The sequence below is a fragment of the Vulpes lagopus genome, chromosome 6 (assembly GCF_018345385.1).
Source record: "Vulpes lagopus strain Blue_001 chromosome 6, ASM1834538v1, whole genome shotgun sequence".
NCBI lineage: Eukaryota > Metazoa > Chordata > Mammalia > Carnivora > Canidae > Vulpes > Vulpes lagopus.
The window spans coordinates 70,688,340-70,700,617 of NC_054829.1; the positions used below are offsets into that span (position 1 = coordinate 70,688,340).

Genomic DNA, 12,278 nt, shown 5'->3' on the forward strand with positions numbered 1-12,278 from the left:
TGTTTTCGCAGGAGGTCTGCCCATACTGTACGGGTCAGCCAGCGGCACGTGTTCAGGCTCCGCTGTGAACAGAGCGCTGGTCTTTAGGGATCACGCAGAATCTGTGTCCCTGAGGCTTGGCCCTACTGACTTGCGTGGAGCAGGTGCTTCAACAGGTGGCAGCTGGATGAATGAACAGAAGCCAGGCCTCTAGGTTCGGCGTGGCCGAGAAGGCCATTGCATGCTTGTGGCTCTTGGGGGCTTTCGGTGGGGGGCCGGGGCCAGGTGGGAGCAGGGCACGGCGGGGAGTGTGGGGGGCAGAGGGCTTATCCAGAGGCTCCCAGAGCCACTTGGGCTGTGGAGGACTTCGGATCTCAGCGTGTTTGTCCAAGAGCTCTGGCTGTGTTGCAGCTTCTTCTGATACCAGATGGCTGACTTCATGTACTTGTGGCTAATGAAGTGGAATAGCCAGATACTGGGCCCCCAGCTGGTTTTTGCACTTTGAACTTTCTACTTGGAAGCCAGTTACTTTCCCAGAGGAGTTTTCTCAAGAGCCATGTTAGGCTGGAGGTGAGGAAGCTTACATTTCTTTCATGTCCCATATTCACAGCAGCAAACGGGCTAGAGTTAGAGCCCTGAGTTCTTTCTGTTATGGGGTCAGTGTAGACTTTGGCACAACATTCACCAGCAGTGAGACAGTAGAGCTCTGGGTGGTTTGATCCTCAAGGCTCTTCAGAGGTTCACCCTTGGTCTCCTCTTGTTTCTGTTCTCTTTCTCTCTGCCTCAGAGGAGGCTAAGGGGATAGCCTAAAGGAGGCTGGGGAGGGACCTAGGGACAGTGGGTCCCCACCCTGGATGGAATCACCTAGGGCTTTGGAAAAATGCTAATGGCCCTTTCCTCTCCTACCTTGTTTCCCCAAACCAGATAAATCTCAACCACTGGTTAGAAGAATGGGAATTGGCTTGGAGAATGAGAATTGGGGAAGCAGAAAAGTTGCTACTGAGGAGAATCAATGGGGGCTTTGGGAAGAAAGGCTCTCAGTTGTCACTGTACTTTAGAATTACCTGGGGGTGGGGTGCCTTGGTGGCTCAGTTGGTAAGCAGCTGGCTTAGGCTCAGGTCATGATCCTGGAGTCCTGGGATCTAGGTGCTCGTTGGGCTCCCTGCTCAGCAGGGGGGCCTGCTTCTCCCTCTCCCTCTGCCCCTCCCCCTGCTCATGCTCTCTCCCCACTCTCTAAAATAAACAAACAACTACAGAATCTTTAAAAAAATTACCTGGGAAGCTTCAAGAACATGCTGATGCCTGGGTTCCACCCGAGTTGCTGACTTCATTGCCCTGGGTAGGGCCTGGGCCCTGGACTTTGTCAAGTGTGCAGCCAGGATAGAGGAGCACTGTGTAAGTGAAGGGTTTGGGCTTGCTCTGGTCACTGTGGTTCTGTATGTGATTATTTCGTTTAGTGAGTCCTGAAGTAGCACACCCAAAGCAGGCAGATCATCAGACTCCCCTGGGAAGCCCCTTTTCCGACCTCCTGCACCAGAACTACTGGGTCAGAGCCCTAAAGCAGTAGGTAACATTCCTCAAGTGATTCTGCTGCTCACTCAGGTTTGGGGTCCTGTTTCTGAGGACCTAGACTATACCTGGGCAAACCACTAAGGATCTGATTGACAAGGACTAGCTGGCTTTGAGAAGGGAGCAGATGGTGTGGCTTAATAGAAGAGGCTCCTGGTCCAGACTGTCTACTTGCTCCTTCAGAGTGGTGCAAAGCCACGGCAACATGATGACTGAGTCCAGGAGGCAGAGTAGGAGGCCTCTGATCTACTGGCAGGCTTTATGCTTGGTGTGTTGTCTTGCCGGATGCTCTCATCCATGATGTCTGAGTAAGCAAAATGGTTCTGTAGCCTGAAAGGTAAAAGAATTTGAGGCCCATCTGTTGTCTGAGACATCTAATAGCACCTAGGGAGGGTGGAAGAAACAATACATCAAGGGACCCAGGAATAAAAGTGATTTTTTTAAAAAAAGATTTTATTTATTTGACAGAGAATGAGAGAGAGAGAGAGAGAGAGAGAAAGAAAGAAAGAAAAAGAAAACACACAAGCACACAAGTGGGGAAGGGCAGAGAAAGAGGGAGAAGCAGGCTCCTGTGGAGCAGGAAGCCCTATGCAGGGCTGGGTCCCAGGACCCTGAGATCATGACCTGAGCTGAAGGCAGACACAACCAACTGAGCCATCCAGGCACCCCATAAAAATGATATTTAAGGTATAGAAAGTATACTACACCAACATTAGACAACACAGAGATACATGTGGCCCTTCTGAGGAAATGGCAGCGACAGAGTATTCTGGAGAGATCTGGGTATTAGCAGGCCTGAGCAAGCCAGTTAAGAGGCTCCCAGCCTGTATGACTCTTGGCTATATGGAGACCAGCCTAATGCAGGGACCTGCAGCTTTTCTGGAGCAACATATCACAAAGAGCTTGCTTGAGCCAGTTAAGACCACAGACGGCTACCATTTTGCCATCCTGTGGGATGAATGATGTCACCAGTCAGAAGATACCCGAGGTGCATCCCTGGTGACTTTGAAGTTCAGCATAGAGAACTGAGTGGAAGACAATATTTTCATCTCTGTCCATTGCAGGCTGTGAATGGGAAAGAAAAAAAACCTAGAACAGAGTATGTGAGTATAAATGCTAAGGTACCAGAAGACTAGACAGGGACAGAACAGGTTTCATGAGATTGGAAGAGATATGTTTAATATGGCTTTCACCTGAACTTTTATTTATTTTATTTTTTATTTTTTTAAAGATTTATTTATTTATTCATTCAGAGAGAGAGAGAGAGAAAGAGAGAGAGAGAGAGAGGGGCAGAGACACAGGCAGAGGGAGAAGCAGGCCCCATGCAGGGAGCCCGATGTGGGACTCGATCCCGGGTCTCCAGAATCACGCCCTGGGCTGCAGGCGGCGCTAAACCGCCGTGCCACTGGGGCTGCCCTCAGCTGAACTTTTAGAGAGGAGAAAAATGCACAGATAAAAGCATGAATCTCGGTATTTTAGAGGCTGTGAGGAATTATATAGAAGAATAAAGGTAGAGGGATGCCTGGATGGCTCAGTGGTTGAGTGTCTGCCTTCAGCTCAGGGTGTGATCCTGTGATCCTGGGGTCCTGGGATTGTATCCCTTATTAGGATCCCCGCAGGGAGCCTGCTTCTCCCTCTGCCTCTCATGAATAAATAAAAAGTTAAAAAAAAAAAAAAAGAATAAAGATGGAAAATTTGTTGAGTAATGCATTTGGAGAAATAGGGTAGCAGGTTGGGAATGATGCTTTTGGACTCCTATCTACAAACATTAAATAAGGCTAATAAACATTTGTTTTTTAGTCTTACTTGCAAGGAGGACAGAATTTCATATTTGATGAGAATATGACAGTGAAAGAATATACCTTGTTTAGAAGTGGTGGGTTTCCTAGAAGAGCTGAGATTGATGTAGTGTATCAGAGAGAGCCCCACTTGCATCTGCTCTATGTTCTAGTATGAGATGATGCTTGCTCCCTCTGGGCAAGGTCACATTTTGATTCTTTTGACTGCAGTGAGAGGGAAATTTCTGTACTCCAAGGTACAGAGACCTGTCAAAGGATTTTACTTCTTCCTTCTTTCATTCAGACAAATGCATTGAATAGTACCACCCTGTGCTGCCTCGAGCTCTCTGCCTGCCGATGGGTTTCTTCTTTTTCTTTTTCTTTTCTTTTCTTTTCTTTTCTTTTCTTTTCTTTTCTTTTCTTTTCTTTTCTTTTTTTTCTTTTCTTTTTTTTCTTTTCCTTTTTTCTTCTTTCTTTCTTTTTTTTTTCTTAGATTTTTATTTATTTATTTATGAGAGACACACAGAGGCACAGGCAGAGGGAGAAGCAGGCTCCATGCAGGGAGCCCGATGTGGGACTCGATCCTGGGACTCCAGGATCACACCCTGGGCCGAAGGCAGGTGCTCAACCTCTGAGCCACTCTGGTGTCCCCTGATGGGTTTCTTCTTACAGCTAACTAGCATCAGTCTCTTCTGCTCGGGGCCTCACAGATATGTGGCCCATCTCTTAGGGAACAGAGACACTGGCCTTTGTTAATCCTGTACCTTGGGAACAGTAACTACATGGTGCTGTCAGAGGCTCTCAAGTTCTCCTTGGGCAATTTTCCTGAAAGTCTCTCCTATAGTAATAATGCATCCTTTTTTTTTTTTTTAAAAAAAAAAAGGGTAAAAAAATAATAACCCATCCTTGAAAAATTTTTTAAGATTATTTTATTTTCTTTCTTTATTTTTTTATAATAAATTTATTTTTTATTGGTGTTCAATTTGCCAACATACAGAATAACACCCAGTGCTCATCCTGTCATATTTTTTAATTTTATTAATATTTTTAAGAATAATTCCTCATCTTGAGGGAAGAAACATGGTGAAGAAAACAAGAGGATAATAAAAGAAAAAAGAAGTAGGAATGATGTCATTGTGGGCATAGACTGCACACCATTGGATCAGAGGGAGGAGAAATATTTTGCTTTCCTAAAAAAACAACAAAATTTGTTCAAAAAGGAAAAATATGGTAGTGATAAAGTCTCAGCTCCCCAAGCATCTTTTGTTAAAATCAGTTTCATTCCATTAGATGCAGTACCTCTATAAATTTGTAAAAGTTTATTATAATACATTTCAAACATGCAAAAATTGGGTGAATAATATGATGAACTTCCAGGGTTCAAGCACCAGCATGAGTAATTAATCACCACTGTTTTATCTATACTCCAAACACCTCACTTCACCTCACTAGAGTATTGAAAGCAAAATCCCAGACAGCCTGGGTGGCTCAGTGGTTTAGCGCAGCCTTCAGTCCAGGGCCTGATCCTGGAGACTCAGGATTGGGTCCCATGTCGGGCTCCCTGCATGGAGCCTGCTTCTCCCTCTACCTGTGTCTCTGCCTCTCTCTCTCTCTGTCTCTCTCATGAATAAATAAATAAAATCTTAAAAAAAAAAAAAGAAAGAAAGCAAAATCCCCACTGGAGTATTGAAATCATACAATTTAACTCTAAAGGCTTCAGTATGGATTGCTAAAGGATAAGGATGTTGTTGTTTTATTATTAATTGAACATAACTGGGGGAAATGTGTGAAAGTGACTATGCCTACCCAGGTTTATACCTCCCAGAAAAAGAAATGATGCATTTACTCAGAAATGCAATCTAAATTTTGGCAAAGACATTACAGAAAAGTTCAGGGAAAAGAATTCATAATCTTGTAAGTAGGGATTTAAAAAAAAAACACCAGAAGCTTCTCTAAAATGAAATTTTCATCTATTTTTTCAGAATTATCTTATTTAGGATGAGAAGGAGAATTAGGTGAATAAACCAATGTGATTGAACACATTACTTTTTGATAAGCTTAGATTTTTAGAAACAAGACACACAAGAAATGATGATGTTACAGGATTTCCTTCTCCTTCAGTGCCTGCAGTTCATGGTTATAAGGCCTGGGAATGAAGAGGTAGACCAGACGAAGAGTGGTGGGCAGCAAAGCAAAGTTTATTGAGTGATAGCAAAGTGATAGTACAAAGCTCCTGAAGAGGGAGAGGACCTGAATGGGTCGCCATTGGAGTTTCCAAGCCTAGGGGGTTTTATAGGCTTGCTGGCAGGCTGTTTTAACCTAGTTAACCCTCTGTACACCTGTCATCCAATTAGACTTTTGTCATCGACTCATCACGTAGGAAAGGGTGGAGAGCTCCTTCCAGGGTGGGGTAAAATCCTTTTCAGTGTGGTTTCCTCTCAGGGCCTTTGTCCCTGCCTGCATTTCTCTCCTGACTATCCTTCATCAGTGAGAAGTAGTATAATGAAGACCAAATTCAGGAGTGGCCCAGAACTGCAGGAAGAATGTCCAAAGGCTGGTACTCAGCATCAACTAAGATCTGGGGAAGAGACTGTGGAGGATAAAAAGCTCTAAAGGCAACATACAGAGTGAGAACAGCGAGAGGGCAGTTAGTTCTATAATAACCGATGGTGGAGAGAAAGAAGGCCACAGTCCATTTTCCTTTTAACTTTATGTAGCAGAAGGATTGCTAACCTAGAAAAGGTTCAGTAAAAAACAGATCGAGGTCAACAAAAAACCAAGACGAGAATTGAGAAAGTAGAAATAAAGCATGCCATTGCTTTAAGTGTTTCCAACTAGTCACTTGTAGGCAAATGGAAAGAATTTAAAATTAGCCCAAAAGACAGAATTACTACCAGGCATCTCCCAGATCTAGGAGAACAGGAGGGTTGTGAAAAGGAAGCTGTTGAGTGATGTATTAGTTTTCTACTGCTGCTGTAACAAATCACGACCAACTGGGTAGCTTAAAACAACACAGTTTTGGGGTGCCTGGGTTAAGCATCTAACTCCTGGTTTTGGCTCCCGTCAGGATTTCATGGGTCTTGAGAGCAAGCCCTGCATCAGGCCCCATGCTCAGTGGGGAGTTTGCTTGAAGATTCTCTCCTTCTGCCCCTCCCCCTACTCCCATGCATGCATGAGCATTCTCTTTCTTTCTTTTTTTTTTTTTTAATTTTTATTTATTTATGATAGTCACACAGAGAGAGAGAGGCAGAGACACAAGCAGAGGGAGAAGCAGGCTCCATGCACCGGGAGCCCGACGTGGGATTCGATCCGGGGTCTCCAGGATCGCGCCCTGGGCCAAAGGCAGGCGCTAAACCGCTGTGCCACCCAGGGATCCTGAGCATTCTCTTTCTAAAATAAATCTTAAAACACATAGGGACACCTGGGTGGCTCAGTGGTTGAGCATCTGCCTTCAGCTCAGGGTGTGATCCTGGAATCTCAGGATCAAGTCCCACATCGGGCTCCCTGCATGGCGTCTGCTTCTCCCTCTGCCTGTGTCTCTCCCTCTCTCTGTGTGTCTCTCATGAATAAATAAAATCTTTAAAAAAAAAAAAAGGATTTTATTTATTCATCTGAGAGGGAGAGTGAGCATGAGCAGGGGGAGGGGCAGAGGGGCTGAGCAGGGAGCTGGACATGGAGCTTGATCCCGGGATCATGACCTGAGCCCAAGGCAGATGCTTAACTGACTAAGCCACCCAGGCGCCCCTTATCTAGTCAACATTTTTATCATTGACTTCAGGGAAAACCCAGAAGGTATGCTAATCAAATTTGCAGATTTCACAAAATTGAAGGCATTTCAAGTATCTGATAAAATTAAGGGGGAAATCCCATTTCTAGTAGATGAAAACAATGTCTAAAAATTTACAGAGGTAAGTTGCTAGGAATAAACGTTAACGTCTCATATTTAGGATTTAAACAAAATTCACTTTTATAGGCCTCAAAAGGGGGATAGAGAAAAGCTCATCAGCTTGAGGTTGAACTGTAGTTGACAATGAATTCAAACTGAGACCCCATAGTCTGTGAAAATGTCTGGAATGTTCTGAGTGGGTCTCATGTTTAAGGAACATCCTGACGAAGTGAAGTAAATGCAGAGGGGAGAACCATGGTGGTGAAAGGCCTGGAAGCCACATTTGTCACACAGGAGGCTGAAGAAAGAAACTGGGTTTTTAGCCTGAAAGGGGAAAGCCTCAAGCAAGACAGGATGTTAATCTTTAATGATAAGAAGGGCCAATATGTGGATGCAGGTTTAGCCGGATTCTGTGTAGTTCCAGAGGAGAGGTCTAGGACTACTGGGTAGAAGTTGTGAAGCATCAGTTTTTGGCCTTATGGAAGAAAGAGCTATCGATCTCTTAAAAAATGGAACGAGTTGTCTCATAAATAAAGTACTGAGGTTTTATAGTCCTTGGGAATTTGAAACAGAAAATAGACTGAAGAGTGGCCTAAGTTTTATGTGTTACATTCTATGTATTTAAAACTAACAGGGACCCCTGGGTGGCTCAGTGGTTGAGCGCCTGTCTTCGGTCCAGGGCGTGATCCAGGGGTCCTGGGATCGAGTCCTGCATCAGGCTCCCTGCAGGGAGCCTGCTTCTCCCTCTGCCTGTGTTTCTGCCTCTCTGTGTCTCTCATGAATAAATAAATAAAATATTTAAAAAACTAAAAACAATGCTGGGGGAAAAGAACAAAAAACAAAACCAATAACTAACAGTGCTGGGAGAATGGTGCGTCTAATGTTCTTCAGGGACTGTTTAGTGTGGGCATCTCAACCAAATCTGGGCATCTGATCCTGAGTGGGCCAGCAAGCTTTGTTCTGTTCTGGATCAACATATGTGGGTGCTTTCCTGGCTTTTAGTTCTGCAACTGATGCTGGGCCTTAGTGCTAGAACTAGCCGCCTGCTCCAGGAGAGCCCATGTAGGTTAGGTTTGATGACCATGCAGGAACATCTTTTTCTCTCTTTAGTTTTTTAAGATTTTATTTACTTGAGGGCAGCCCTGCTGGCTCAGTGGTTTAGGGCCGCCTGCAGCCCAGGGCATGATCCTGGAGACTTGGGATCGAGTCCCACGTCGGGCTCTCTGCATGGAGCCTGCTTCTCCCTCTGCCTGTGTCTCTGCCTCTCTCTCTAGCTGTGTCCCTACGAATAAATAAATACAATCTTAAAAAAACAAAAAAAGATTTTATTTACTTGAGAGGGAGAGAGAGAGAAAAGAGAGCGCATGAATGGCGGGGAGGGGCAGAGGGAGAGGAGAAGCAGGCTTTCTACTGAGCAGGGAGCCCGAAACACCTGGTCCCAGGTCCCCAGGATCATGATCTGAGCTGAAGGTAGACGGCCAACCGACTGAGCCACCCGGGTGCCCCTCAGGAGCATCTCTTTAGATGATCATAGAAGTGGCTTCTTCAAAGCTTCTTCCTCCAAAGCAGGAATGGAACTGTACCTGAGGCAAGGGTCCAAGGCCATGTTCTTGTGGACTTGGCCCAGTATTGGGTGGAGGTAGAATTACAGCCAGAGGTAGGAGGGTGTAGGACATTTCTGTCCTTGAGGTTGACTCACTATGGCCTCCATGTTACCCTAGCCCTGTGGTTTCCTCCTTTCCCTGCCCCTGAAGCAGGAGGTTGGGCTCTGCTTCAAGAACAGTGCACTAGGCCAGGCTCTGGGGTCTCCGGTCAGCTGTATCCGCTGGGTTGAGGACAAAGAGCCCAGTCAGCAGGGCTGCCTGCCATGCCCGTTTCCTGCTTCTGTGGCCAAGAGGCCCTGCAGGAAGCTGGGCTCTGGGGAAGGTGAGGGCCAGCTCTCTTTAGGCAGTGCCTCTGCTCCTGGTTTCTTTCCACAGGATTCCCTTCTTCCTTCAAACTGAGTCCCTGTGCTTAATACAGAGAGTAGATCAGGGCGAGATGGTGGGTCAGTGGCTGAGAGATAAGGCTCAGGTGTGGGGGAGGGAGAAGAACTGGGGTAAAAGGAGGGATACGTGCGGATGGATGTGGAATTCAAGTAGAGAAGCAGTAGGGATAAAATGCTTACCATCCATGTATTTTCATTTCAGAATTCGTTGTAGTAAAGGATGAGTAGTTGCCTTTTCACTGCCCATGTGCCCAGACAAAGCCAAGAACAGATCCTTGTGGCACAAGGGCTGTAGATGGACTCGGACCCAGAACTAGTTCTCTTTGGTGTTGTGGTTCTCTTGAGGGCTAACCAGTACTCCAAGGAGGTGATCCCATTCATTTGTGAATAGGGCAGCATCAGTTGTCCCTGCTGTCTCTTTTCATTTCCTTTCATTTTGTTAAGTAAGCTCTACACCCCGGTGTGGGCCTTGAACTCATGAGCCCGAGATCAAGAGTGACATGGTCTACTGACTGAGCCAGCCAGGTGGCCTCCCCCCATTTTTTGGTCTCTGGTGTTTTCTTTTCTTTTCTTTTTTCTTTTTTTTTTTTTTTAAGATTTTATTTGAGAGAGAGAGTGTGATCAGGAGGAGGGAGAGGGAGAAGCTGACTTCCTGATGAGCAGGAAGCCTGATGTGGGGCTCGATCTCAGGACCCTGGAATCATGACCCAAGCCAAAGGCAGATACTTAACCGACTGAGCCACCCAGACTCTCTATCCTTGGTGTTTCTACTCAGAAACCTGGCTTGGATCCTATTTGTAAGGGCAGCAGAGCCCGAGGGTAAGGCATACAGGTTACAGGATGGAGAGAAGGGGCATGAGGGCTATTAAATGGCTGGAAACCGAAGTCCAGTGGGGAGTAAAGGCTGAGTGGTTGAGGAGGATCAACAGATCTGAAAGATTTGTGGCGGGTGACATACAGATCACTTTGTGGGGTGCTTGTGGAGACTGTGTGCTTGTATCTTTAATTATTAACTTAGTACTGAGGAATTATGGGTCTATTTTTTGCCCAGCCCGATGATAAGGTTTGGTTGTTTATTGTCTTGTTTATTAGGCAGAAAGACAAGTGATTGTATAGGACAAGAATGCCGTTTCTAGAGAAGAGCAGAAAGGAACTTGGGCAGCGAGTAGAATAGGAGGGGTATAAAGGAGGGAGAGCGAGCGACAGAAGAGGAGCTAGCTGTTGTTCGAGTTGGTCTTTCCTGCATCTCAGGATAAAGATGCTTCTGGGCCAGTGTGTGGTGAGGCCAGGACACAAGAAAATAGGAGGATTAGGGCCAGTGAGTGACATTAGGGCCAGTTCTAGGGCCAGAACTGAGGCAGGGAGTGCCACTTCCTCTGTTGGTGGCATGAAGCAGGCAAGCCCAGTGCCAGACCTTCTCCACTGGGAAGGCAGGCTGATTCTGACCTTGCCCTTGGAGCTCTTGAAAGGATTAAGCCCTCCTCCTGGTGCTCTATTTGTTGAGCTGGGAAGGCAGGAGCAGTGAGGTGATTGACTGCCACTTCGTGTAGCTGCCTGCCTGCTTCAGATGCTGGTGTGCCATTGAGGAACATTTAGCTGGGGTTCAGAATCAAATTATATATATATATATATATATATATATATATATATATATATATATATACATATACATATATATATAATATATTTGTATTTATATATATTTATATATATTTAAAGATTTTATTTATTTTTGAGAGAGAGAGCACGCAGAGGGGTGGGGGGGGGAGGGGGGAGAAGCAGGCTCCCCACTGAGCAGGAAGTCTCAACCTGGGGCTCCATCCCAGGACCCTGAGGTCATGACCTGAGCCGAAGGCAGACACTAACTGATGGAGCCATTCAGGTGCCCCAGAATCCTTTCTTTTCACTTTCTCCCCTGCCACATCCTGAGGCTATTGGTCAACCTCAGCATGTATGGGTTTCCCTTCTTGAATTTCTTCTTCTGAAGTAGTACAATGGGACTTTTTTGGGGATAACGGATTTCTCCAAGATCCTGACAAAACCTATGGACTTTTTTCTTAGAAAAATGCATATACTTTAGACATTTGTAAATAACCACTTACAAGGGATTTCAGGCTTTGTGGAAGCCCTGGGTTAAGAACCCTGGCTCTCAGGGTGATCCATGAACTTTTCCAAAGCTTATCTAGGTAAAGGGATTGCCTCCACTCTAGAGTAGGACTGAAGGAATGTTTGTGGCTCATTCTTTTGCATTGTCTAGTCTGGAAAAATGCTGTCCCCACTCTATAGAAGCCTTGGCTCCAAGAATCTTTCCAAGTACAAAAACAAGCAGCTGAGCTGGCAGGCAGTAGCAGGAAGTCTGGCCCCCATTCCAATCCTTGGCCACATGTCCCGACCTGCTGGCCCAGGCATTGGATAAGCCACAACAGGATTTGTCAAGGTTAACAATACTACAGAGTGCTGGGTCCTGGAGTCCACATCAAGAGGTAAAGGGGTGCAAAGCTGGGAGAGAAGGTGACTTTTCAGAGCCAACCAGAACACATCACTAATCCTTTATAGCTACCAGTTGCCACCCGCCGTGGTGAGTGCTTTTGTATGTAAGCAAATCCAGTTACTTGGTTTTTTTCTTCCGGGTAAATGCTACAGGGTGTGTATGTGTAGTGCTGCCTACACAGATGCTCAGCGGGTACCTTTGAATGCTAATGGTGAGGACTTGCTGGGCAGAGGTTTCAAATACAAAGCAGGTCAAAGCCCAAACACATCTGTCTTTGGCCAAAGGCTGTGTTTCTCTGACTGTTACTGAAAATAATGCTTGGGAGTGTAAGGCTCTCTGGGTGGTAGGGTCAGTCACCAATCAGGGTTATTTTTCCAGGTCTCTTAACCTTCATTAACTGTGCCTATGTCAAGTGGGGAACGAGGGTACAAGATGTCTCCACCTATGCTAAAGTGTTGGCGCTCATCGCTGTCATCATCGCAGGCATCATTAGACTTGGCCAAGGTAAGATGGAATAGCAATGAACTCTTGTGCATTTTCTTGAGCCACATTTCTTTTTTTTTTTTTTTAATTTTTATTTATTTATGA

At 45.6% G+C, this 12,278-nt stretch overlaps 1 protein-coding gene across 6 annotated transcripts in view; it reads left to right on the plus strand.

Annotated features, from left to right (window-relative positions):
* SLC7A7 (solute carrier family 7 member 7) overlaps positions 1 to 12,278 on the plus strand; it is a 35,112-nt gene that overhangs the window by 16,635 nt on the left and 6,199 nt on the right. For all 6 annotated transcript variants that reach the window (XM_041758557.1, XM_041758561.1, XM_041758563.1 and 3 more), the window contains exon 3: positions 12,069 to 12,194. In XM_041758557.1, coding sequence (XP_041614491.1) covers positions 12,069 to 12,194 — 126 coding nt within the window. The remainder of the gene's footprint in view (positions 1 to 12,068; positions 12,195 to 12,278) is intronic.